We start from the raw sequence: 26,781 nt of genomic DNA, 5'->3' as shown, positions 1-26,781 counted from the left end.
TAAGAGTGTATCTTGGGCAAGATCTTATCTCAGAAGAGGAATTCTAGAACCAGAAGTCAGGCTATGAGGCTCCCCGGGGGTTGCAGATTCAGGAGCAACACCAGAAACTATTTATCAGGGAAAGGGTGGTGAATGCATGCCATAGACTCCAGTGGAAGTGATGGAATTCAAGCAAACCTGGGATAACCACATCAGATCTCAAGTGACAGAATGTGAAGGGCAAGGATTTTCACCTTTTGCTTAAGTGCCATATATGAGATGAATTCAGAGTACATGTAGTTGGAACTGTTGACACAGTTTTATTGTGTTTGATCTGTTCATGGCCGGTCCTGGGTGGATGTCGTATTGGAGGTGTTAAGTGCATCAACATGGAGCCTTCTCGGGGTAGTAGTGGGTTGCGGGGAGAGAAGGGGTTTGATGTCAGGGTGTGAGCTGCAGGCTGACTAGAAATGAGAACGGGTATCCTGCTGCCCATCCTTTACGGCCACTCCCTAAATCTGTGTGTTTCCCATATGCGTGAATTGCTGAAGTTTCCTCTTCAGGAAGGAGCAGCCCTTTTTTTTTTTTTTTTGGCCAAACATAACATCAGTTAAGATTCTCCTCGTGTTCTCGTCCCCTGGTTCTCTTTCCCCAGTGTATGTTGGTGTAGGAGTAAGCCATCCTTGACCCCTTATCTCCGCTCAGATTGCCTCCGTAAGCGCTTTTCAAAGACTGCCAAGCCTGGTATACACAGTGACTCATGCCAGAAGGCTGCCCCTCTAAGTCATGTCTACGAGCTGTGCAGGTTTTATGGACATTTAGCAAAGTTGGCCTCCGAGTCCAAACGTTTATGGCTATTCTTACCTCTCCATTATTTTGCCTTTGGAAGAATGCCCTGTTCTCTGGAAACGGAGTCCATGCAAATCAAATCTAGAACATTCAGCTAATCTTCCTCTGGCTCCCGAGATCAAACACCTCATTAATGTTTTCTTTTCTGAAACAGCTGGAAATGTTTTAACGAGGGCAAACACAACTGAGCGAGCCTCTTCGGGTGTTGAACAGCGGGTTACTTAGGAATCTACACGGTGGTTAAAGGTAGAGACTGCACCAGTGCACGTGTGTACATTAATGTATATTTGATTGCTCCTGGAGATAATGTGGCTGCTTGGTTTGTGGTTCTGGTCCTCTGCCCAGAATAGAGCCAGCTAGAATGAAGAGCCCCCCAAAGCTGTATTTTTTTCTCAGAATTGACTAGAGCCACATTTGAGCCTCCCCTCTACCCCGCCTCAGATTCCCCGCAGGAGTCACCACTTTGTTTCATAGCATGATGAATGCAATAGTCTTAATTCCGTTTTAAACAGAGTGGACTTTTGGATTTAGTGTTTTGAAAACAGCTGTAACCAATCAGAACTGAAGCAAACGTGGGTTGGTATTCTGACCATGGTCTACAAGATTTGTGGGCTAACTCCCAATTCATTCTTGTAGCTATTCTGACGGTTCATTGTGATACTGCTGGTTTGAGTGGCTGATGTACCATGTTCTCAGATTCCTTTGTCCAGTGCTGTCACTTTCAGTGGAACAGGAGATAAGACCATGGGGGACCCTTTTCCCCGCGGCACTTTATTTAAAGAAGCAAACGTACTGTATAATAATTAAACTTGCTTTGGTTGGTGCTTCTTACTGTCTGTTATTGCTTACAGGTTGCTTGACAGAATTGCTCACGTTACGGTGCTTGCCCTCACATTCCTCTTGGCACATGTGCCACAGTGACTCTACAGTACGGTAAGAGCCATTAGCCCCCAACTTCACTAGGTATGTGTAAGACATGACACTGGTTTGATGGTTTTTGCCATCTGCTTTGTGGTCTGAGCTTGCTTTTTCAAGTCCTGTTCCCATTAATTTAAGGAAACCAGAGAAGAAGTCCTAGGATGCGTTTTCTTGCCCACTTCCCCAGCCAGCTTGACATAGTTTGGCTGGTAGGGCTTGACAGAATACGGTCGACTGGCTTGTTGCCCAGGTTTGAGGGGGATGAGCATTCTGGGCATTACCTCTATAAAACATAAGCAGGGCGTCACTTCATAGACTTCCGCCATTCTCTAGCCAAACAGCGAAAGGTCCCAATATGCCGTGGAACACCTTGACCACATCCTTCATCTCTTCTGCTGAAACCTTTCCTGATTGATTGTTTTTCTCTTGACATACAACTGACAACAGTAAAGTAGGTAGAGGAAGAGTTGCCCTGGGGGTCAGGTTTCAAGTGTCAAACATACAGGTTTGACACATCCAAAAAATGAAAACCAGTTGAGCTTACTCTCATATCATTTCAGGGTTATGCAACGGGTAGTGAAGTGGCAACCAAACCTGCTGCTCATTTACATGGCAAAATTCGTCTGTAATATTGTTTTTGTAGAAAAAAATGTAAAAAACCCTTTGAAAGTTATACCATTGTATAGTAATACTGAGCAATAAACCAGGTGCAAAATGAGCCAAGACCTGTATTCTGCAAAATGTTATGCACAGGAGTAAATGCCTCCAATCTTTTTTTGCAGCATGAGAAATATCACTAGGGATTGAATACATTCAGCCATTTGTACAGTTTGGGAATTTTGCAGGATAGAAGTCCAGGTGCCTAAAAATGAAACTGTACTGTCCATGAACAATTGTAACCTTTATCGTCAGTGGCATGTTCCTGCCGTTTCCTGAGAAAGTTTAGGTGCACTGTACGCTAAAGTCTGGCCAGCACCAACTACTATTGACAAAAACATTGCTTTTCCAGGGCCCTGCAATGCAAAATCAGAATTTTCCTTCAACTTGTTTTGTTTTTTAAACTGTTGCCCCCCATTTGCCTATCACGGGGCACAGCGGAGATCTCTACCAGCTGCTTGTGGTTAAATGACAAGAGGGCACTGGTAGATAACTGTGGATTGGAAAGATGTTTTCATTCCACAAATCCCTCACTTTTCCTGGAGGCTGAAGCTGTCGTGCTCATGATGACGTGTTAGAAGTTTTCAGAAAACTGTATTCACGTTCTGCACAGTTTATAGGGCTTTAAACAAACCTGTGGGGATGGGGGTATATGTATGCATGTATGTAAACTATCTATATACACTTATATTTCTCTATATAAATATCCAATATATTGCATCTTCAACAAAGAGCATCCTATACATGTTTAAATAAAAATATTCAGAGAGTCATCAGGCTCGCGCATAGGCTACCATCAGATCAGGTGCACAAAGAGCCAGCAGCTTTTCAAGTAAAAGCGATGCTGTGCTCGATCAGTTGAATGTCTTTTTCTAAAATTACACTTATCTACATAATCTACAGGTTCCTGTTTCCGCTTTGTGGAGATCCACCTTGAAAACAGCCTTGGATCGTGGTGCACTGAGAAAACCTTTTGAATACTTCTTAGGAACATTTATCTCCAAACCCATCTGCTGGTGTCTTTAGTCTTTGACCCTGCAGTTTAGAGCAGAATTATTCCTTTTGGCAGTGGATAGAAGTGGCAAGCTTTATTTTGTTCTGGTTGAGCTGCAGTAACACTGGAGTATCAAGATGATGGTTCTGGAAGACAACAGTGCAACTGAAGATCTCACGATGCTTTTCATCGTCAACTTCCATCTCCTGCAATGAGTCAAGAAAACAACGTTAGTTGGAAGAAAAAGAGCATACGAGCCGCCTTCACTGTGTTTGAGTCAAAAAGCAGGACTTCTTACACTTTAGGTATGGCTAAAGCCAAGCGATATATACATGCTCTAACCTCATCTTTAGTGTCTTTGATTGGATAGATTGCTATTTGGATTGTAATTTTTTTAATTTGAAATTTTGATTGTAATTTGTAGAATATCAAATGTTTATATATTAAATAAAATTGCATACCATCCAATCCTATTTGTCAAAACAGTAAATGCTGGAGGGGCAGGTTTTAAAATTTAAAAAATCCAGTAAAATTCATCATACAGCTACTAGAGCTCAACAGCTTATAGAAGGAGTTAGGGTGCTTTAGTCCACCAGTGTCCCATAAGCAGTTCCCAGGCTCTTAGTTTTTCTTTGAACTAGAGTTTGATTTCTAGAGTTGATATGCAGACCATTTCTCCTGTTTAGTTGTAGAAAATGCAATAAGGTTTCTTTTGGAAAGGCTTTACTGATAAATCGCTAACTCATCCTTCAAGGAGCAAAGTGTTGAAGTAAAATTCCTCCGCTCACAGTTTCTTCTAGTAATGACCTAGATTTGTGTAAGAATGGAAGAGGTCAAGGGATGAGGGTGAAAGGGAGTAGACGCGGGTGCAATCTGAGGAAATATTTCTGTGTAGAAAGGGTGGTAGCCGCAGGGCACAGCCTGCCTGTGGAAGGGGCAGAGACTAGGACAGTACCAGAATTTGAGAGCGCGTGAGACAAGCACAGGGGATCTCCGAGGGAGAGGAAGAGACTATAAAACTGAGCAGATGTGGATGGGGGCTATATGACCTTTAGTTACTGGGGGAAAAAGGGGAATTGGATTCAGATGACAACCAATATGGGCCCCAACGTTTTACGGTCTGGGGTACTGATAAGCAGCCATGAGGGAAAAAGCACAGGACTGCTTCTATGGCCAAGTCTAAAAGCAAAGGACGTCAAGTAGCACTGTCTGAATTTTCAAGAAGACTCCTCACATAGTAAAAATGTTGCTGGCAGTAATTTTCTATGGGTTGGATAGTTGCTTGGTTTTGATTGTACCTATTATTACCCTTATTTAGTTATTTTATTTATTTATTTAAAATCTTTTCTATACTGTCGCTAAGTTATATACCATCACAACGGTTTACATGTAGGCACATAAAGTAGGTGAGATGTGTACTATAGTACATTCTAACAGGTGCCACAATAGGTTCAGTTACAATATCTTAAATAATACAATCGATTGTTTAGTGAAAATGGTCGTGACCAGGTGTGCCTGTAAGGTACTATTCACAGATAAAATACTTAATCTTTGTGTTTTACAATTACGTTTGATGTGAAATAGTTGTTAGACTATTTTAATGCACATTCTGAGAATAGTGCTGTGTGCTGGTGCTTTTCTGCTTATTCTTGTTTATTTTCTATTCTCCAGTCTCTTTATAAAAAGCTTGTTTAAAAAGCCATGTTTTTAAACTTTTCTTAAAGGTTTTGAGATCCCTTTGTACTCTGATCTCTAGAGGCACTGTGTTCCAAAGTGTGGGGCCCTTTCTCTCACTTGGGTTAGTTTTGCTGTCTTTACTGAAGGAATGGTTAAAAGTGCTTTGTTTGCCAATCGAAGGTTTCTGTGTGGGATGTGCACACGTGTTTAGCCAGTCCGATTTTTCATCATGTATTAGTTTATGTATGGTACATAAGACTTTGTATTTAATTCTGTGTTCAATAGGTAGCCAATGCAATTCAGCTAGGGTTTCAGTTATATGGTCCCTCCTTCTTTTTCCGGTTAGTATTCTAGCTGCTGTGTTCTGAAGTATTTAAAGTGGCCTTAATGTTGTATTCGGGAGTCCTAGTAAAAGTGCATTACAGTAGTCAGTACTGGAAAAAACTAGTGCATCAGCTGGTGTTAGTAGTGGTTTTAGTCTTCTGAGGATCATGATCTTTGCATAGCCTTCTTTTACTTTTAGCGATATGTGTTGTTTTAGGTTGATTTCGGGGTCCATTATTATTCCAAGGTTCCGTACTTTTTTAGCTAGTTCAATTTTCTGGTTGTTTTTGAGTATTATTGGTGTTTGAATGATTTTGTTATTTTTTCATTCTAAGTGTAGAAATTCTGTTTTTTCAATGTTAATCACAAGTTCCATTTGGTTTAGCAGTTGTTTTATTATGTCTAGGTACATGTTAGCTAGGTTTAACGTTTTCTCTATTGTGTCCTCGATTGGTAGAATTATTTGAATATCGTCTGCATAAATGTAGTGTATGATTCCCAATCCTGCTAGTAGATGGCATAAGGGCAACATGTATATGTTGAAGAGGTTTGCGGACAGGGCTGATCCCTGCGGTACTCCTGTTTTGAGATTGATTTTTTTTTTATAAAAATCGTTGTTGATCTGAACTTGAAAGAACCTATTTTTTAGATAAGAACTGAACCAGTTTATTGTTTTGTTGTGTAATTCAATTTCTTCTAGTCTTTTCAGTAATATTTTATGGTTTACTGTGTCGAAGGCTACTGATAAGTTTAGCATTATTAGAATGTAGTGTTTACCGCTATCAAAACCTCTTAGAATGTTATCTGTTAGTGAGAGAAGTAGTGTCTCAGTGCTGTAGTGCTTGCGAAATCCATGTTGGGATGGATACAGTATGTTATTAATATCTAGGTGTTCAGCTAGTTGTTTCTGTACTGTTTTTTCTATTAGTTTAGCTAGTAAGGGAAGATTTGAGACGGCGGTAGTTGTTCAGTATCAAGGGGGTCACTGTTTTTTTTTTCTTTATGATTGGTTTTATAATTGCCCCTTTCAGTATACCTGGCTTTGTTCCTTCTTCTAGGGATAGGTTTATTATAAGGCCTGGGGATAACTGCACGGAGTGGCACTTACTACCCTTAAAAGAAACATGAGGGTAAACGGGGTGGAGTATTTGGACCTTTTTTGCCATCATCAGTACGTTACTATGCAACTTCCGCGACAGGTTCCTGGAGAAAATGAGAATTTAGGTTTGAAATGATTTGGGGTATCCTAGATACCATTTTAAAGTGATCAAATAGTATGTCACAAACTCCAGATAAGTTGACGTGACCATATTAGGTTATCTCAGATCCACAGATAGAATTAAGGCCTGGATCCTCAGCGTGAACTGGGAAATGCGAGACATTGATTACATTAATGCCACCCTCTAAAGCCACTCATTGGATATCAACAAGGGAACGAACATTTTCCTATGCCGGCCCCATCCTATGGAACAAACTCCCCACAGAACTTAGAACAGATCCATCCACCCAATCTTTAAAGAAAAATCTTAAAACTTGGTTATTCCGCAAAGCCTTTCCAACATCTCACACGAACCAACCTGAAACCAAACCCTAACGATGCACTCAAAGCAACCCCCCTCCCCACCACCACAACAATAAATCCACCCCCTATTACACCGATGCTAACTGCTCTCATTATATTACTATTTATGCTGTCTACTTGCGCTATCTATTTAACTATTTATACTATCTATTTATCTATACTATCCATCCCTATTACCCTCTCTGTTACAAAATATACCTAACGATAATTTTTTACTACCCTGTTACTCCGATAAGTACTACTCTATGCAATATATTCCGTTTGCCATACCATTCCTATTTATACTATCTTTTGGCACTGCTATACTACAATTATTTATGCTATCATTTTGGCACTGTTTTTCTACCCATGTTGCGACTATAACTTCCTATGACATTTCTCTAATCATCTACTGTACCTTTCATAAATTATTTGTAAACCGATGTGATATGTGAATCGAACACCGGTATATAAAAACAAACAAACAAATAAATAAATAATCCCTTCCAATCAGATGACTGGGTTCCTTAACCTTGCTGAAAATCTGACATCATTGTCCAACAGAATCCTACTTTTTCACAAGTTTCAGCCAGCAGGGAAAGATGACTCCATGTCATCCTCTTTTCAGTAAGACTATAAGGCACTCAACGCGAGGCGCACTGCTCTCGTCTCTAAGCGATTGATGGATGTCTCCTGGGCACCCAATGCATTTGAGCGCTAGGGCTTCTTAATTCTTCCCTAGCATGTCTTTTTTAACGCAGCAGCTCATTAAAATATTGCATTGGGCGCCTAGGAGAGGTGCGCCATGTTAACGCACATCTTATTGCATAGGACCCTAAGTGTGTGCTAAAGTGAAAAAAGGAAAAGAGAAAAATCAATTGTAAACGTAACAAAAAGCAAAACACAGGTTCCCTGTACGTACCCAGATCAGTCCGGACTCCTGGGTTTTGCCTCCCCTCCAGGAGATGGAGACAGAGAAAGTTTTGGGACACTGGCATATAACCTGGTGAGCCACCTGCAGTCCCTCAGTATTTCTCTGTCTCCAGCAGATGGTGGCGGTGCAAAACCTGCAGTCTGCCAATTAGTTTAAAAAAAAAAAATGTAGGTTAGAAGTGAAGAGTACCTTCCAGAAGGCTGGCAGGTCCTAGTAGGGCCATCCCTTCTGGTTCTGAGATGGACGAGCAGGGGGTTGGAGACCCTTTTTGGCTTGGTCCTTTTTGCTGTTGGGGGTGGACAGCTGGTGGTGCCAGCTCCCTCCACCCCAGGAGGACGTCTGGAGCCCTGCTGCCACAGCTTCAGGGAAGTCTTATTTTTGTTAAAGTTTTAAGTTAAAAAAAAAAAAAAGTTTCTTTTTTTCTTTACCTTTCTTTCTTTGCTTAAATTTCGTAGTGCATGGTTCGGGTGGCCCGGCAAGGGACCCACTTTGGTTTTTCGGTGTCCTCACAGCAGCAGTACAGACTCGCAACGGGAGCCATGCCGAGCAGCAGCCACTGTTCGGTGTGCATGTGTGTGCGACTCTCTCAGAAGAGCCTTTGTTCCTGCTGCCTCTCTGGGGGGTGGGGGAGAGCATCTCAGGAACGCCGGTGAGAGCATTTGGAAGCATTGGGCCAATGCGGGGTTTGCAGGTGAGGCCGATGCAGCAGCCGGTTCCTTCCCAGTGCACGCACAACGGTGGCCGTTTTGGCTTTGTTTGCAGCAACAACTGAGGCTGTGGGGGGAGATGGAGCCCTTCCCCCATTGTTGTCCCCGGACGATAGGAGACCCACAGAGGCCTGGGGGAGGAGGGGGGCTCGGGAACCTCTGTCTAAGGAGGATGAGGATCCAGCAGGATTTTCTCCGGACTTTGTGCTTCTGCTCCACAAGGCATATCTTGCCATGAAGGCTGCAGGACGCTGCTTTTTCGGGCACGAGGGACCGCAGAATCTGCGTCCTTCCAAGCGGCCCAAAAGGGCACAAATGAGTGGGGCAACCAGGGATCGGCGGATCCTGAGTCAGCTTAAGTATGAGGAAGACACAAGCAAGCCCTCGGGAGAGTCGGAGGTCAGGGAGTCTCTGCCGGAGGACCCCCCCGAGCTGGATTCTTCTCTGGACGATCAGGGCCTGGATGGGGGTGGGGGGGGGGGGGCGATCCTAAGGTGGTTTATCTTTTCCACAAGGATGAATTGTGGCCCTTGATTCCATATGTCCTGGGGATAAAGGAACTGTGGGAAGATTCTGATCATGAAGAGGTGGACCCAGCCATAGAAGGCTTAAGAGGGCCGGCGAAGGCCTTCCCTTTCCAAAGTCGGTAAAGAAGCTTGTGTTTCGGGAGTGAGAGACTCTGGACACTGGTCTGAAGATTAGCAGGGCTACGGATAAGTTATATCCATTGCCAGAGGGCACGTTGGAATTGTTGCGGCTGCCAAAGGTGGATGCCTCAGTGTTGTTAAGAAAGGTGGATGCCTCAGTGTTGGTTGTTAAGAAGACAACTATTCCAGTGGCTGTTTCAGCTGCGCTTAAGGATTATGCAAGACAAGAAGTTAGAGGTCCATGTCAAGATATTTGAGGTTTCTAACCTGGGCATTCGGCCTGCAGTGTGCAGCAGTTTTATGCTTCGGGCTGGTCTAAGCTTGGGTTCAGCAGTTACAGTCTGATAAGGCAATAGCATCAGAGGCCAGCCTAGCGGCTGGAAGCCGTGGTGGCCTATGGGGCAGATGCATTATATGACCTCATCAGAACATCCTCCAGGACTATGATGACTGTGGTCTCGGCCAGACAGCTCCTTTGGTTGCCGAACGTTTTGTCTAAGTCTTAGCTAGGGGCGTTACTCTTTAAAGGTAAAATGCTTTTTGGAGAGGACTTAAAGGAGTTTAACTGAGGATGTGTTTGTTTATGTTAGGGGTATCTTGGCTTGGGTACAGGTCAATACTGAGTGACTGCAGGTGGCACACCAGGTTGTATGCCAGTGTCAGCGAAACTTTCTCTGTCTCCATCTTCTGGAAGGGAGGCAAAACCTAGGAGTCTGGACTGATCTGTAGTACTACAGGAACGAAAACCAGCAGGTAAGAACCAATTATCCTTTCTTCCCATGCACACCCTTATGGCTTAAAAGCTCCATAACAATAACTCATTTAACATACTAAAGATATAACATTACATCAGTCTGCCGTGTTGCTCATTGTGTTACTTTTATTATGGGTACTTGATTCTCTTAATTTGGGTGAAACAATGTTCTCCCTTCCATTTTATTGCCTTAAGTTTGGCTTTCGTACAAAAGGACCGTTTGTTTTTAACTCACTTCAGTGTTGCATTTCGGTGACACATGATTCTTATCATCTGAGGCTACTTGCATGTGGCCTGATGCCAGTGCCTCAAAGGTGTCACCCAATAGCAAGACTTTGAGCGAAACCAGCAGCAGTTTATCTGCTCAATCTCAATAGGAAGGTACCAGATGTGCTGCTTGAACACTTTTCTCAATGAGCAGAGCAGGCTCTCATGCTGGGAGAAGGCCGTTCTGAATGGAGCGTTAGAGGCTCCTGTACTGTCAGCAAGGCTTGTTGTGAAGGGCCATATCTTGCACTCCCAGGATGCCTTTTTCACTGACAAGTTCTCTACTGTCAGAAAACCTTTCCAATATGGAGGGCTAGGGCTTGCATGATTCGAGCACCTATTTCACTGGACAGTGTAAGCACCTGGGATGTCAAAATATATTTTCCTAATTTTTGGGATTCTGAGATAAATGGCAAAGTGAGGGAAAATCTACCAACTTCAGAAATGTCATGAGTTTTTGGTTGCAGGCGAAGATGAGAGAATATCCCCAAACGTTCTTGGCTAGTCTGCATCACCCAAGCACACCTTGGGATTTTAATTTAAAATAAAAACTACCATTTGTTTTCTAACCTCTGGCATCCACAATACATGCTTATTCTCCTTAAATCAGGGCCAGGAATGGGCTTATCAACTTTTTTTTTTTAAACTTATTACAAAGCATTTTGAGATTTGTTAACCTGTTCCTGTCAATAACCTTGAAAAATTGCCAGGATATCGAAGAGGCAAATTTTGTTCCCTCTCCGCCCCTCCCCCCTCCATTCCATTTAGCTTTCCTTCTGTGCCCCTCACTCCTAGCATCAGGAGTAAGAGAAATTACTTTTAAGCACTGCTGCAGGCCGAGTTCTGAACAGAGAACATAACAGCAAAGGGAAGCTGATTCATAAGTGGAGCCTCAGCTAGTGAAGGATATTGGGCGTAAATGATTTGGAGCAGCTAAATTTAAACTTTAGGTGGTTCTAAATTCTTCCAAGGCGAGGAACATCGGAGGGAAATGCCTGCATCTTAGTGAGGAAGATGTCAGTGCCAGTTTCCTGAGGGCTACAATGGCTCTGGCTTTTAGGATGCACACAAATATATATCTGTTATACTGTAGTTGCATGCACTGGGTTCAAGGACCAGCTTAATTTATGTATTTTTGTTGTGCTGAAGACCAGAGCTGCTTGTGGCTCTTGTGGACCAGAGTTGAGAGCCCGAGTCCTACTAAACTCATGCATTGGTCCTAGAAGACTCCCTCTTATCCCCCCAGTGGGCCTGCGTGGCGGGTTAACCAAGCTATGAGAACTAATATAGTTACAGGAGCAAATGCCCACAACATACACACGAATATTCATTATGGCTGTCTTTGGGGGAGGGAGAGGGGGGCTGGAGCTGGGAGCCACTACTGTACAACAGAATACATTTTGGATCCGTCTGGCAAACCTGAACTGTTACCAGTGAGAAATGGCCTACCCAAGGTAGATACAAACGTCTATTCCATTAATATCATGTCTTATTGCCATTGATTTCTTACCTCCTCATACTTTCACTGAGGCCAGTGGCATCGTTAGCTGACTCGCCCTGCAAAACAGCAAGTCACAATTGTTGAAATAGGGGGTTCGAGATGCAGTGCAGAGAAAATGCCAGGTTGTAAATTCAGCAACAAACTTGCTTTGCTGGTACAACTAGTATTTAAAGTACATACCCAATCAGCCTGCCAAACCCAGCCTGTCTCTAGCACACCCTATGACTCACAATCTAAAACCTTTTTTTTTTTTTTTTTACACAATTTAAGCCACTAAATTGCAGGTGCCATCATGTCTTTGCATGCATTTTGTGGCTGCATTTTAGCTTCTGCTGTAATTTCCTGATGCATCTCATGTATAAGAAGCCATCTGAAATTTTTAAAATGTGCTTTGCCTCTCTTTTGTTTTGGCAGTCCATTTCCATGACACTTTGAATAAATCAATACTCGCTGCTGCTACTGGGTTGCACATGCAATTCAAGATCTAAGGAAAATGGGGTCCTGGAGATAAACATTTAAGAAAATGCTCAACGTGTGCCAAGAGAATCAGAAAATTATTGCAATATTAGTGAAGGTAAGTCGAGGACTATAGAGCAAGAACATACTAGTGACGGTAACACATTCCTTTCACAATAAAACGAAAGGAGACAATATCCTGCTGTTGGGTACCAGCTTGCTCAGATACATGGGAAGCAAAGCCAAATTAATCAATGAGATTGACTGATTTAGCATTTTGAGGCCCATCAATGTCAGACTATGACTCGGGCCCAGAGAGAATGCAGAGAAATGACCTCTAAAGTCTGCACTTGATAATATTTGCAGACTATTCATAGTGCATCTATTTTAAGCATGGTTGCATCACCAGGCAAGATTTCATTCATACTGCTCTGGATTCTAGTACCATGTAAACAAATCCACACACATTGGCAGTGTTCAGCCCCTACCACAACCCCCAAAGACTTAATGTCAGCCCCGATAATCTCTAGCAGTGCTGATGGTTTTGTGAGAAACTAACTTTAAATGACACCACCTGTGCTGTGTATGATTGTTTTGTGTGTTGGGTAATGAGAGTGTGTTAATTGTGATTGCTTTGGAAAATAGCTGGTGATTTAATCTTAACACGATGTTCATATGGCAGTAATTCCACAAACGACTGGTACTGCATTTACACACTGCAGGATTTTGGCAAGTTAAAACACTATCAGGCTGATACAGAACAGTGCCTCGGTTGAGCGCACCGTTTAGCCCCTGTTTAGCTGCGCGTTTTAGACGCACTCTTATTACCCCTTATACTGTAAGGTGTAATAGTGCGTGGAAAACACGCAGCCAACCCCCCCCCCCCCCCAAAACTAATAGTGCTCATTACATGTAAATGCACATTGATGAGCCTATTACTTAGTCGCCCAAAATACAGACAGTAAAATGTGCAGCCAAGCCGCACATTTTACTCTCGGAAATTAACACCTGCCTAAGGGCAGGCATTAAGTTCTAAGTAACCCTGCAAAGTGTACAGAAAAGCAGAAAATACTGCTTTTCTGTACACCCTCCAACTTAATATCCTAATGATATTAAGTCGGAGGCACAAAAAATACAAAAAAATAAAAATTAAAAAAAATTTGCCCGCCAGTCAGTGGGTTAGAAAAACGGATGCTCAATTTTGCTGGCGTCCATTTTCTGAACCTGTGTCTGTCAGCGGGTTCGAAAACAGACGCCAGTAAAATTGAGCATCAGTTGTCGAACCTGCTGACAGCCGCCTCTTACACTAATGAGGCGCTAGGGAAGCACTATTGTCCCTAGTGCTGCCTTAGCGCCCGGCCTCATTTAAATAGAGAATCTTGTGACTGCTGCAGCACACTGAACCGACGATTTCAATGTGTTATCCACTATGATACCTAGATCTCTTTCTTGGGTTGTAGCACCTAATATGGAACCTGACATTGTGTAACTATAGCATGGGTTATTTGCATCACCTTGCACTTATCCACATTAAATTTCATCTGCCATTTCGAAGCCCAATTTTCCAGTCTCACAAGGTCTTCCTACAATTTATCACAATCTGCTTGTGATTTAACTACTCTGAACAATTTTGTATCATCTGCAAATTTGATTATCTCACTCGTTGTATTTCTTTCCAGATCATTTATAAATATATTGAAAAATAAGTGTCCCAATACAGATCCCTGAGGCACTCCACTGTCCACTCCCTTCCACTGAGAAAATTCTCCATTTAATCCTACTCTCTGTTTCCTGTCTTTTAGCCAGTTTGCAATCCACGAAAGGACATCGCCACCTATCCCATGACTTTTTACTTTTCCTAGAAGCCTCTCATGAGGAACTTTGTCAAACGCCTTCTGAAAATCCAAGTATACTACATCTACCAGTTCACCTTTATCCACATGTTTTTTAACTCCTTCAAAAAAGTGAAGCAGATTTGTGAGGCAAGACTTGCCATGGGTAAAGCCATGCTGACTTTGTTCCATTAAACCATGTCTTTCTATATGTTCTGTGATTTTGAGGTTTAGAACACTTTCCACTATTTTTCCTGACACTGAAGTCAGGCTAACCGGTCTGTAGTTTCCTGGATCACCCCTGGAGCCCTTTTTAAATATTGGGGTTACATTAGCTATCCTCCAGGCTTCAGGTACAATGGATGATTTTAATGATAGGTTACAAATTTTTACTAATAGGTCTGAAATTTCATTTTTTAGTTCCTTCAGAACTCTAGGGTGTATACCATCCGGTCCAGATGATTTACTACTCTTCAGTTTGTCAATCAGGTCTACCACATCTTCTAGGTTCACCGTGATTTGATTCAGTCCATCTGAATCATTACCCATGAAGACCTTCTCCAGTATGGGTATCTCCCCAACATCCTCTTCAGTAAACGCCGAAGCAAAGAAATCATTTAATCTTTCCGTGATGGCCCTTTAACCCCTTGATCATCTAACGGTCCAACTGACTCCCTCACAGGCTTTCTGCTTCGGATATATTTTAAAACGTTTTTACTGTGAGTTTTTGCCTCTACGCCAACTTCTTTTCAAATTCTCTCTTAGCCTGTCTTATCAATGTCTTACATTTAACTTGCCAAAGTTTATGCATTATCCTATTTTCTTCTATTGGATCCTTCTTCCTCTTTTTGAATGAAGATCTTTTGGCTAAAATAGCTGCTTTCACCTCCCCTTTTAACCATGCTTGTAATCGTTTTGCCTTCTTTCCACCTTTCTTAATGTGTGGATTACATCTGGACTATGCTTCTAGAATGGTGTTTTTTTTTTTAACAATGACCACGCCTCTTGCACACTTTTTACTTTTGTAGCTGCTCCTTTCAGTTTTTTTCTAACAATTTATCTCATTTTATCAAAGTTTCCCTTTTGAAAGTTTAGCACGAGAGCTGTGGATTTGCATACTGTTCCTCTTCCAGTCGTTAATTCAAATTTGATCATATTATGTTCACTATTGCCAAGCGGCCCCCACCACCGTTACCTCTCTCACCAAGTCCTGTGCTCCACTGAGACTTAGATCTAAAATTGCTCCCTCTCTCGTCGGTTCCTGAACCAATTGCTCCATAAAGCTATCATTTATTCCATCCAGGAACGTTATCTCTCTAGCATGTCCCGATGATACATTTACCCAGTCAATATTGGGGTAATTGAAGTCTCCCATTATTACCGCACTATCAATTTGGTTAGCTTCCCTAATTTCTCTTAGAATTTCACTGTCTGTCTCACCATCTTGACCAGGTGTACGGTAGTATACTCCTATCACTAGAGTCTTCCCTGACACCCATAAAGATTCAATTTTGCATTTAGTCTCATGCAGGAAGTTTATCCTGTTGGGCTCTATGCCATCCCAGACATAAAGCGCCTCACCGCCTCCCGGGTTCTCCTCTCTGTCATTGCGATATAATTTGTACCTCGGTATAGCACTGTCCCATTGGTTGTCCTCTTTCCACCATGTCTCTGAGTTGCCAATTAAGTCTATGTCATCATTCACTGCTATACATTCTAATTCTCCCATCTTACTTCTTAGACTTCTGGCATTAGCATACAAACATTTCAAAGTTTTTTTTTGTTTGTATTTTCATTCTGCTTTTTAATTGATAGGGATAAGTTAGAATTTTTTAGTTCAGGTGAGTTTTTAGTTAAAGGCACTTGGACTACGTTTCTTATTATTGGAACCTCACTGTCGGGATGCCCTAATTCTAATGCATCATTAGTATCCTTTGAAGTTACCTCTCTCCAAACCATGTATTGCTGAGCCGTAATGACAGTAAAATAGATAAACTATTTACGAGCATTTAGGCTGCTAATACTTTGACTGGTTTACAACAAGCAGCGCTATCACCCCATTATCGAAGGCTTGCTTGTGTCCTCATCTCCCTTCCTGGTGTTGCGAGTTAGCATACTTAGGACCTGACTCGTTAGGGCTTTTCTCCCATTCTGTGTCTATGGGAAAAATGCTTAATGGATCAGGCCCTAAGTCATTCTTCTGTAAATTCTATGTGCTGCACACTGTAATTTTGCAATCAAACAAGTGTTTAAGTGAGTCCTTCTCCCACTGGACATTGGTCTCACTTACAAATACTATTTTTCTTTTCATGTTCTTATTTTACTACTGTTGCATTTGGAAAACTGGGGTTTTTTTTCCTCTACTGCAGCTTTCTTCTAAGATCTTTCCTTCCTTTTGCCCTGTATCTGTTATTTATTTAACCCTCTTTCCTGGGGTTTTGTGTTTTTTTTGTGCTGCTACAATTCCTCTCAGCCACAGTCCATCAAGCATTGACCATTTTGGATTGTTGGGTTATAGCTCCTGCCAGGGTAAGCCAGACCACAGTATTTATTGCCGCAACAGGGGGCACCACCCAGTCGCTGGAGAAGACAGCATCGCTGGCCACGAGCTATGCAGCACAAACTGCCATAATGAGCTGAGGGCGCACCGCATTTTCCTCAGGGCAGCATCAGCCAAGTTTATGTCAGTACCAGCTTGAACAATGGTTGAATTGGCTGAAGGATGCTATCTGTGTTTGCCGCTGAATGTGGAAACTGTGTGTACAACTGCCCAGCTCTTGTCTTATATACCAGATAGTTTGTCCCTTCCAAGGGAACATCAGACAATAGATTTAAGAGGTCAGCACTATCATTCTCTAGACACCAATTTCCTACAAATCTTAAACACAATCTATTTCTCTCACTAGTTAATTTGACAAGTGAGTTTATTTAAGATTAGAAATGTTGAACCTAGCTACATTTTTCAAATAGTGTTTTTTTTGGGATTTTTTTTTAGTAAGGTAGGAGTAATGTTTACCGTCTCTACCTGGTAAGCACTGTCTTACTGGAAATGTTAATTGTTCATGCATTGTATGTCTCCTTCTTACACACATACTATCATATGATGCCACTCACTCTAAACATCAATAGGATCCTACTCAATTGCTGTCTTCAGACATTGTATTGATTCTGAAGAGGAGCGGTTAATGGTGCTCAGGTAGAAAGAAGTCCGGCAGAAACCAACTTCTATCATAATTCTCAGGGAGAGCAGGCTTGAAGGAGCCTGTAAAAAGTGCTATGCAGGCAGAAAACATTGCTAATTCTAACAAGGTAGTGAAATTTGTGCGCAGGCCTGGATTTTCTTACTGACAGAGGGGTGTATGGAACTACGAGAAATGTATTGTTTGCTCTCTCTTTGACTTAAGGACCTCATTCAGGCTAAAATATTCAACCATACTGGGAGTGACAGGGTTACCGGGCCATGCAGCCTCCTTACATATCCAATAATTTTCAAATTACTATAAAGGGTGCATATGTTGTATATTGCATGAGCTCACTTAAAGGGCAAGGAATATGATAAAAAATAGTAGCTAAAGGAAAGTCACACCAACATGGAGGCTGGCTAGCTAGCATCACTCCAACTGCCTTAAGCAAAGTGGGGTAGATTTTCAAAGGGTTGCACGCGTAAGATACCTACCCCGTCCCCCTCTGCGCACGCTGAGCCTATCTTGCATAGGCTCGGCAGCGCGCACAAGCCCTGGGATGTGCGTAAGTCCCGGGGCTTGAATAAATGGGCGTTCCGGGGTGGGGTCATGGGCGGGGTGCTGGCCCGGGGGCGTTCCGGGGGTGGGACCGAGGCCTCTGGAACACCCACCAGGCCGGGGGATGGAAAGCCAGCGCGCGCAACTTACGCCTGCGAGGAGGCAGGCGTAACTTCTTCAATAAAGGTCGGGGGGGGTTAGTTAGAGCAGGGGGTGGGTTAGATAGGGGAAGGGAGGGGAAGGTGCGGGGGGGGGGGGGGGGGGGGGCGGAAGGAAAGTTCCCTCCGAGGCTGCTCCGATTTCAGAGCGGCCTTGGAGGGAACGGAGGCAGGCTGCTCGGCTCGGCGCACGCAGGTTGCACAATTGTGCACCCCCTTCGCGTGCCGACCCTGGATTTTATAACATGTGCGTGGCAGCGCGCGCATGTTATAAAATCGGGCGTAGATTTGTTCTCGCCGGGTTGCGCGAACAAATCTATGCCCGCGCGCATGTTATAAAATCTGGCCCAGTGAGTTCCTTACCCACAATGCCTTGGAGCCAGACGTTCTTCCTGCGGCAAGCCAGGCAGGATTTAACCACATGATGAAAACAGACCAAGATAAAGCAGCAAAGCGCCACACAAGGTATGTTAAAAGAAAAGCTTCACTTCTAGAAGCTGAGCAATAAAATAAAGAAATGCTGTCATACAACTGGAATGGCTCATGGCTGAGTGACCCATCATGGCTGACCAGCATGCAAGTCATTTATATTTTATCATATTATTTATAACTTATCATGTTTGGCTGTAGCTGCTTCCATAAGCAAAGCTGCTGCGGTTACCTCCATAGCACTGCCAGACAAGGTACATGCAGGGTCTGTCTCTCATAGCAAGGCAGGCACTGCTCTTCAGGGCTTGGTTCTTAGCAATCATTGTGGTCAGTCAATGTGACAACTGTTACGCCTGTTAGATTAACACTGACAGAATACTTATAGCATTCTGGTGCAGGCTCTATCTTTTAATAATATTGTCTGTGTTGCTGTGAACATCACACAATATTTTTATTTGAGAGCACATCCTATGTATTAATTTATTTATCCCCTGATTGCATAATAACCCACTGATCATGCGGAATCAAGACACGTTTCACTTGTCATTTCTTCGTGTACGATGAGTGTCTCACTCGAAACCCCATTTTCTGGGCTTTGGTCAGCTCCTTTTCTGTGTCCATGCCCCTATGTGCAAAATAATGTTTTTAATTTAATTTTGGATGCTTCTGCTTAAGTGCAGTCTTATAAATTCTAAATGAAGGAAATCGTAAAAACGGCTTCGCTCTCCTCTTACCCTCTGCCAAGTCCTGCCTCCCCCCCACCTCCTTTTTCCCCTCTGTCCACTGTGCCCAGCATCCGTTCTCTTTATTATCCCCCTGTCCAGCATCTCTCCTCTCCTCCTCCTCCTCCTTTCCTTTGCTCCCTGCTCAGCACACCACCATCAGCCCAATCTCTTAGGCCCCCCCTCCCCCCCCCATTTTTTATACAGTGCCCAGTATCTTCTCTCTCTCTCTGCACCCCCTACCAGCCCAGAATCTTCTCTCCAAGCCCCTCTCACTTGGCAGGCATCATCCTCACCCAGCCAGCACATCTCCCCTGCTCAGCTTTCCCTCTATCTCCACCCCCCTCCCCCATCGACTCGGCATCCGTTCTCCTCTCTTGTGGGTGGTGCCATGCCTTAAACGTGGAGAGGCAGCAGCTGGGAGGTTTACAGCGCGTTTGCCAATCCCCCCCCCCCCTCCTCCTCCCGTCATACTTTGGCACCCTAGATGACTCCCTCGTTTGCCTAATGGAAGAACTCTCGCCAAGAGGAAGAAAGGAACGGGGGGGGGGCGCAGTCCGTAAAGTGACCAGGAAACCTTTGCTCCACATCAGCCTTCTAGAGGTTGGGCTTGTTTTTAGGAGAGGACGGCTATGTTATAGTTTCTGGACCAAAGGCTACTTCAAGCAGCCCGACCCGGCAGGTCAGGAGTTAGCCTGACGGTCAGTGGCAACGAGGCCCATAGGGTTGGGACTGATCTGATAAGGTTCTCTTTCGAGTACTTCTGGGGTGCAGGTCTTTGGCCGTTGGCTTGTGGGGATGAGCACAAAGCTGCCAAAAGAGTGGGAAAGACATCTATTGGGGGAAGGTGCTGGTTGAGGGTGGAGCAGTGCCACATTCGCGGAGGGCCGCAAAGGCCAGCACCGGGATTTTGCACTTGATTCGATAGACTATCAGGGGCCCGGGCCATGGATTTTAGATGGGGAGAGACTTTCATATGTCCTCATATTTCACAGCATTCAAGCTGCCACATTCCAAAAGACTTGTGGGTGCCAGCTTCATTTTTCTGTGTGTGTGTGTGGGGGGGGGGGGACGGGGGACTAGTATAATGCCAGTTGCAGTAATCCAGGATGAAAATCATACAAGCTTGGACATCCGTGGCAAAGGACGGGAGTGTCCCAGCTTCCGTGACCTCGGACGTCGCATGCCGTGACCTGAGAGCTCGGCTGGACGTCCGAGGTCATGGCGTGCACTCATTACGTTTTAGAGAATAGGGAGCCATGGGGAGCGCCCGATCCGCCCCGGGCTGCTGAAGCCGCTCTCGCCGCCGGCTGTCCCTGGGAGGAGGGGAGAGAGGACTGGGGCTGCTCCGGAGCTGTCAGCGCGGGAGATGGAGGCGGCCAGGGTAGTTGAGCAGAGGCTGGCGGAAAGTTTGCCCGATTCACTTCTGTCTTGTCCCGGGGAGTTAGGGGGTCAGGCAGTGAAGCGGGGCTGGCTGGGGCTGCCCCGGAGCTGTCAGCGCGGGAGATGGACGCTGCCAGGGCAGGTGAGCAGGGGCTGGCGGAAAGTTTGTGGGGAGTTAGGGGGTCAGTCAGCCCTTCTCCTGTATCAACTTCCTGGTGCCTGTCATTTCAAATGACATTTGAAATGACAGGTACCAGCGCACCCAGGATACTGTATAGGCGCTGTATAGCGCCTATACAGTAAAATGGATTGCATTTCCTGGACGCGCGTTGGACGCGGCTTGCATTTGCATGCCATTTAAATACAGTATCGAGCGGAATGTGATCCAGACTGTGCGTGCGGCAAACGCGGGTGCGCCCGGCACTAACGCACCCCTTTCTACCGCACCTTACTGTATCGGCCCGATAATGAGCTTAGAGTCCAAGACGCAATCCAAGCTCTGGCCTTGACCGCTGGATGTCAAGGTTGTCCCTTCGAGGATAACCTTGGAGGTAAGACAGCCCAGGCTCCTTTTTTGGAACAGTTACGTGGGTTTTTAATTTACTATCAGACACAGAATTCTATTGCCTGTTTGTCACCCACATCTTATCACTCTAACTCATCAATTCCCCCCCACCACCCTTCCCCGTTCCGTTTACCTCTTCCCATTACCATTCCTGCTTAATTTATGATTCACGTGTACTTTCTGGCTTTTGTCATATTTTGCTCATCTTATTTTGACCCGAAAAAGGGAGTATTAGCTCCCGAAAGCCAGGCAAGAGCTATAATAAGTCAGTCCAATTAAAAGGTATCTCCTAATATAAATGTGTTGTGTGGTAATTTGTATTTCCGTGTAGTCAGGTGGACTAACGTGGCAACCCCACTACTTTATCTAAGATAAAGCAGCCGAATTTCGCTGACATACCATCTCGTACTACCATCAGTTGGGTGTCACGCACTGCATGAATGAAACAATGGAAATCTCTTCTTCTTTTTTTTTTTTTTTGTCAGGAGTCTATGAAAATAGAAAGTCAGGCAAGCAAACTGCTTTACTTAGGTAAACTGGCTCCTTGCTTTTGGATTGTGTGTGTTCAGTTTTCCTGTGCTGAGCCCTGCTAGGGCTGTGCTGTCAGGATACAATTATTTGCTGTGCACAGGAAGGCAATCAGCTCGCGCTCTCTCTCCCTTATGACAGAAACCCTGGCTGGCGCATTTTTCTGTCATTACTATGCATTTTGGAATGTGAAGAGGAAATCCAGTGACCGGTCTGAGGAGCAGATAACTATTTGTTTATCTAGGGCAGGGGTCAGGAACCTTTTTGGCTGAGAGAGCCATAAACGCCACATATTTTAAAATGTAATTCCATGAGAGCCATACAATATGTTTAAAACTAAATACAAGTAAATGTGTGCATTTTATGTAAGATCACACTTTTAAAGTACAATAAGTCTCTGAAAATATTACACCAGGCCTTAAGACACCAATACATCTCCTATTAGGAAAACGGACCAAGTCAGGCTGCTATAGAGTCCTACACAGAAACTACACGCCAGCAGAAAACCTCACCTGAATCACGTGCTGTCCCTCACCTAACATAGAATAAAGAGACCAAAACGCATAACAAGAAGCATGCAGACAAAAACTGAATTGGAAACTGCAACAAGCCAGAGTCTCTGTATGCAGTGTAACAAAGGAAAAAAGAAACATCACACATCCTTATAAAACAAATCAAGAAATATAAAATCATCAGCAGTAAAACTGTACTAACAAAAAGAACATATTTCGAAACAGCTGATGAGTGGAATATCCAATAATTAAAAACTCATATAAAACATTTCCAGATACCAACAAAATATTTCAAAATAGCAGACACAAAGATCCAGTAATGAAAAATAATAAGGATACAAAAATTTTTTTGCTCTGCATACCTGGGAACGTTTGATATCCAGGTGTCCTGAGATTGTTCTGAATTAGCAGGAGGTGGGGTGGTTTGCTTGGAACTTTCTCCTCTCTCAGTCACATACCAGCGCTCTCTCTCACACTGGCTCTCAATGACACACCTATACACACATGCTCTCAGTCACTCACATATACAAATGTTTTTTCTCTCTCACTTATATAGGCTCTTAATTACACATTTACACACATGCTGTCTATCTTTTCACGCTTACACACACACAGGCTTTCAATCACATAAATACATGCTGTCTTTTTCTCTCACACACAGACTCTCATTCACATGCTTACAAACATGTCCTCTCTTTCTCTCATTTACACACAGGCTCTCAATCACATACTCACATGCTCCCTCACCTAAATCAGCTCTCAATCACACAGACACACATGGTCTCTCTCTCTCATTTAAACACAGGCTCTCAATCACATACTCACATGCTCCATCACCTAAACCAGCTGTCAATCAGACACAGACACACATGATCTCTCTCTTACTTATACACACAGGCTCTTAATCATACATACACATGATCTCTCTCACACACAAAGGATCTCAATCATACACACATACTCTTTCAAACAAACAGGTTTTCAATTACAAACTTACATATACAGGTTCCCAATGGTAAACTTACATTCATGCTCTCTCTCTCACAGGCAGGATCTCAATCACAGACATACTCTCTTTCACATATACAGGCTCTCAATCATTCACATACATGCAATCTCTCACTCACACACACAGGATCTCAAACACACATGCTTGCTCGCTCATTCACTCTCTCTCCCCCCCCCCCCCCGGGAACTCGCGGCAGCAGCAGCCACCTCCCAACGCTAACCTCCTTCATTTTCAGCCCTCGCGGAGGCGAAGGCGGAGGCGAAGGCGGAGTCCCATCGGCCGCGGTTGAAGATTTTCATTTTCCTCCGAGCCGCGCTGCAGTCTTCTTCCCGCGCAGGCACCCGATGCTCTCCACTTCCTCTTCCGGGCCGCGGGAAGAAGAGAGCACCGGCGTGCTCTCTTCTTCCCGCGGCCCGGAAGAGGAAGTGGAGAGCATCGGGTGCCTGCGCGGGAAGACCCGCGCAGGCACCCGATGACTCCAGCGCTGGCACCCGGCTGACACCCGATGACTCCCGCGCAGGCACCCGGATGACTCCAGTCGGCGTGCTCTCTTCTCCTCCCCCCCGCGGCCCGGAAGAGGAAGTGGTGAGCATCGGGTGCCTGCGCGGGAAGAAGAGACCACGCTAGTGTGGTCTCTTCTTCCCGCGCAGGCACCCGATGCTCTCCACTTCCTCTTCCGGGCCGCGGGGGGGGAGGAGAAGAGAGCACGCCGGTGCCGCTGACTCCAGCTGTCCTGCCGCGTTCCGCCCGGGCTGACAGCATTTTAAGCCCGGGCGGCGGAGGACCGGGGAGCAGCTGGGTCAGCGGGGAACCGCGAAGTATGGCCACACGTGTCTGCGAGCCAGATGCAGCCCTCAAAAGAGCCATATCTGGCTCGCGAGCCATGGGTTCCCGACCCCTGATCTAGGGTCTCTATAGCTATGATTGTTATCTAGGGGGTAATAACTTTAAGAGAATACTGTAGTTCCCAGCTCCTCCCTGCAGCAGACCTTTCTTAAAGTTTGATTGTTTAGGAGGTTAACTCTTTAGGGTGAGCAATGACTACTTTGCCATTTTAGCACTCCAGCCTATTACTGCATCTCTTTTCCATATGAATAACTGGTAAAAGGAATTCTGTGGCAACAGTGCAGGACTGATGCACTTGTTGACATCTTAGAGTCATAGGATTGCTTATGTTCTTCAAAATATAATTGCACCATGGTAGATGTTGGCAAATTAAGGCCACCCGCTCGGCCTGGTTGCCCCTGCCTATACTACTCTAGCTTAGGATATCTCCCAGCTGTTGGCTGTGCAAGTTTGACTGCCTGCAGGAGATCACTTATTATCCTTTTTATCCTTTTGATAGGGAAGTGTAGCCATCAACCTGATGCCCATGCTAGGAACCTTGCCAACCCCCCTCCCCTCCCCCCCCCAATTATATCTAAGGGTGTGCCTTTTGATCTCTGATATGGCCATACCAGATTACATTTATCTCTTAGCATTCAAGTTCCCAAGCCTGTAAATGTATTTGATTGCATCCTGCTTAAAGTCATGATCAATGGTGATTTGCTTGCACCAACTCCAGAGGGTCCCTCTGACTGGTTAAATTTATGAAGCTAAAATTGCAAGCCTTATAAATTTAGCCTGCTAAAAGGAGGCCAGGTCAGACGTGTTCCTGGAATGGGTGCTCAAATTTTGCCAGATGTAAATCTATCAACTCAAATTTTGAACAGGAAGATTAAGCTGGATTGTCAGTCACAAATTAGCTGAGTAAGTGCAGCTAAATATCTCTTCAGAGATTCCCACATAAATGTACCCAGTTATCATGCCTACTCTCTGTGGGATTTTGAAAATCAACCCCCTACCGAACATGTCTGCTACAGGGACCTCCTGTTAATCATAAAAGGCATTTTGTGGTGTTGGGGCAAAAAGCACTTTGAAGAAAACTAGAGGATTGGTAACTACTGAAAGCAGATGCAATGCCTTTCTCACACAAGAAGAGACATCTCTAACGCACAGGAAATACAATCACTCTTAGGAAAAGCTGAAATTTAAAAATGAAGGATCTCTTACTATCTCCATTTACTGAAACAGGGGGACAGTCCATAGGGGCACAGAAATCTGGTAATGTGAAAATAACATTTTTTTTCCCCACAGGGACACCACTGGAATACTGAGTAAGCAGGACACTTCACATGCAAAGAAATCAAGACAGGCAACTGGATAAGCACTTAAAAAAAAGGAAGAATAGACTAACCCACACCTCTGTCTGTCAGACGGAAATGTCTTCAGAGTCACTGCATCTGCCAGAGAGAGGATCTGAATTTCTCTCTCTGGTGAAAAAAAAACAAAAACAGGGCCAGTTTTATTCCAGGGTGCATAGCCAGCCACAGTTCTTACCGAGGACCAGGTTACAGATGAAGTCCTGAGGTTAAACCGGTCTACCGCTGCCTCAGGTGTCAAATGCCCGGTTCTAGTTTACTTCTGCCCTGGCTTTTGCTTGGGTAATTTAAAAACTCATGTGTGTTTTTAAACAAATATTGTTGGATGCTAGGTAGGGATGTGAATCGGGCTTTGGACGATTGAAAATATCGTACGATATTTTCAAAATCGTCAGAAATCGGGGGCTCCCCCAAAACGATAGGAAAACCCCACGATATTGTTCGTGAGGGTTCTCTTATCGTTTTGGGGGAGGGCGGGAAAAACGGCACACAAAAATAACCCCTAAACCCACCCCGACCCTTTAAAACGAATCCCTTAGCTTCCCCCACCCTCCCGACCCCCCCAAAAAACTTTTTACAGGTACCTGGTGGTCCAGTGGGGGTCCCGGGAGCGATCTCCCGCTCCCAGGCTATCGGCTGCCACTAATAAAAATGGCGCCGATGGCCCTTTGCCCTTACCATGTGACAGGGTATCCATGCCATTGGCCGGCCCCTGTCACATGGTAGGAGCACGGGATGGCCCGCGCCATTTTTAAAGATGGCCATCCAGTGCTCCCTCCTTGTGATAGGGGCCGGCCAATGGCATGGATACCCTGTCACATGGTAAGGGCAAAGGCCATCGGCGCCATTTTTATTAGTGGCAGCCGACCGCCCGAGAGCGGGAGATCGCTCCCGGGACCCCCACTGGACCACCAGGTACCTGTAAAATGTTTTTGGGGGGTCGGGAGGGTGGGGGAAGCTAAGGGATTAGTTTTAAAGGGTCGGGGTGGGTTTTTTGTTTATCGGCTCGGGCGCAGCCGATAAAAGTGCGATCGGGCCGGACGAAAAAAAACAACACGATGTGAATCGGAACCGGAATCGGAACCAATTCCGGTTCCGATTCACATCTCTAATGCTAGGCGATGATCTGTATTTAATTTATCTTTGTGAACATAATAGATAATTGAAGGACCAGGGGGTACTCCATGAAATTAGCAAGTAGCTCATTTAAAACAAATCAAAGAAAATTCTTTTTCACTCTGGAATTCATTGACAGAGGATGTGGTTACAGCAGTTAGTGTAATTGGGTTTAAAAAAGATTTGGATAAGTTCCTAAAGGAGAAATCCATAAACTGCTGTTAAAGTAATTAATAAGCAATAGTAGCTTGTGATCTATCTAATGTTTAGGTACTTGCCAGGTACTTATGACTAGGATTGGCTACTGTTGGAAATGATACTGGGCTTGATGGACCCTTGGTCTGACCTAGTATGGCATATC

General features: G+C 44.4%; 1 protein-coding gene across 2 annotated transcripts in view; it reads right to left on the bottom strand.

The window, feature by feature from the left end:
* Positions 1-524: 524 nt before the first annotated feature.
* Positions 525-26,781, bottom strand: part of SPNS2 (sphingolipid transporter 2) — a 184,680-nt gene continuing 158,423 nt past the window's right edge. Inside the window, exons 12-14 of one of the 2 annotated variants that reach the window (XM_029612089.1) lie at positions 25,346-25,415; positions 11,779-11,825; positions 525-3,603 (exon numbers count right to left, since the gene is read on the bottom strand). In XM_029612089.1, coding sequence (XP_029467949.1) covers positions 25,355-25,415 — 61 coding nt within the window. In that variant the 3' untranslated portion in view covers positions 525-3,603; positions 11,779-11,825; positions 25,346-25,354. The remainder of the gene's footprint in view (positions 3,604-11,778; positions 11,826-25,345; positions 25,416-26,781) is intronic. The other variant, XM_029612090.1, reaches the window with a different exon arrangement.

This window comes from Rhinatrema bivittatum, chromosome 8 (assembly GCF_901001135.1).
Source record: "Rhinatrema bivittatum chromosome 8, aRhiBiv1.1, whole genome shotgun sequence".
NCBI lineage: Eukaryota > Metazoa > Chordata > Amphibia > Gymnophiona > Rhinatrematidae > Rhinatrema > Rhinatrema bivittatum.
The sequence above is the reverse complement of the archived record's forward strand: the minus strand, read 5'-3'. Positions and strand labels throughout refer to the sequence as shown.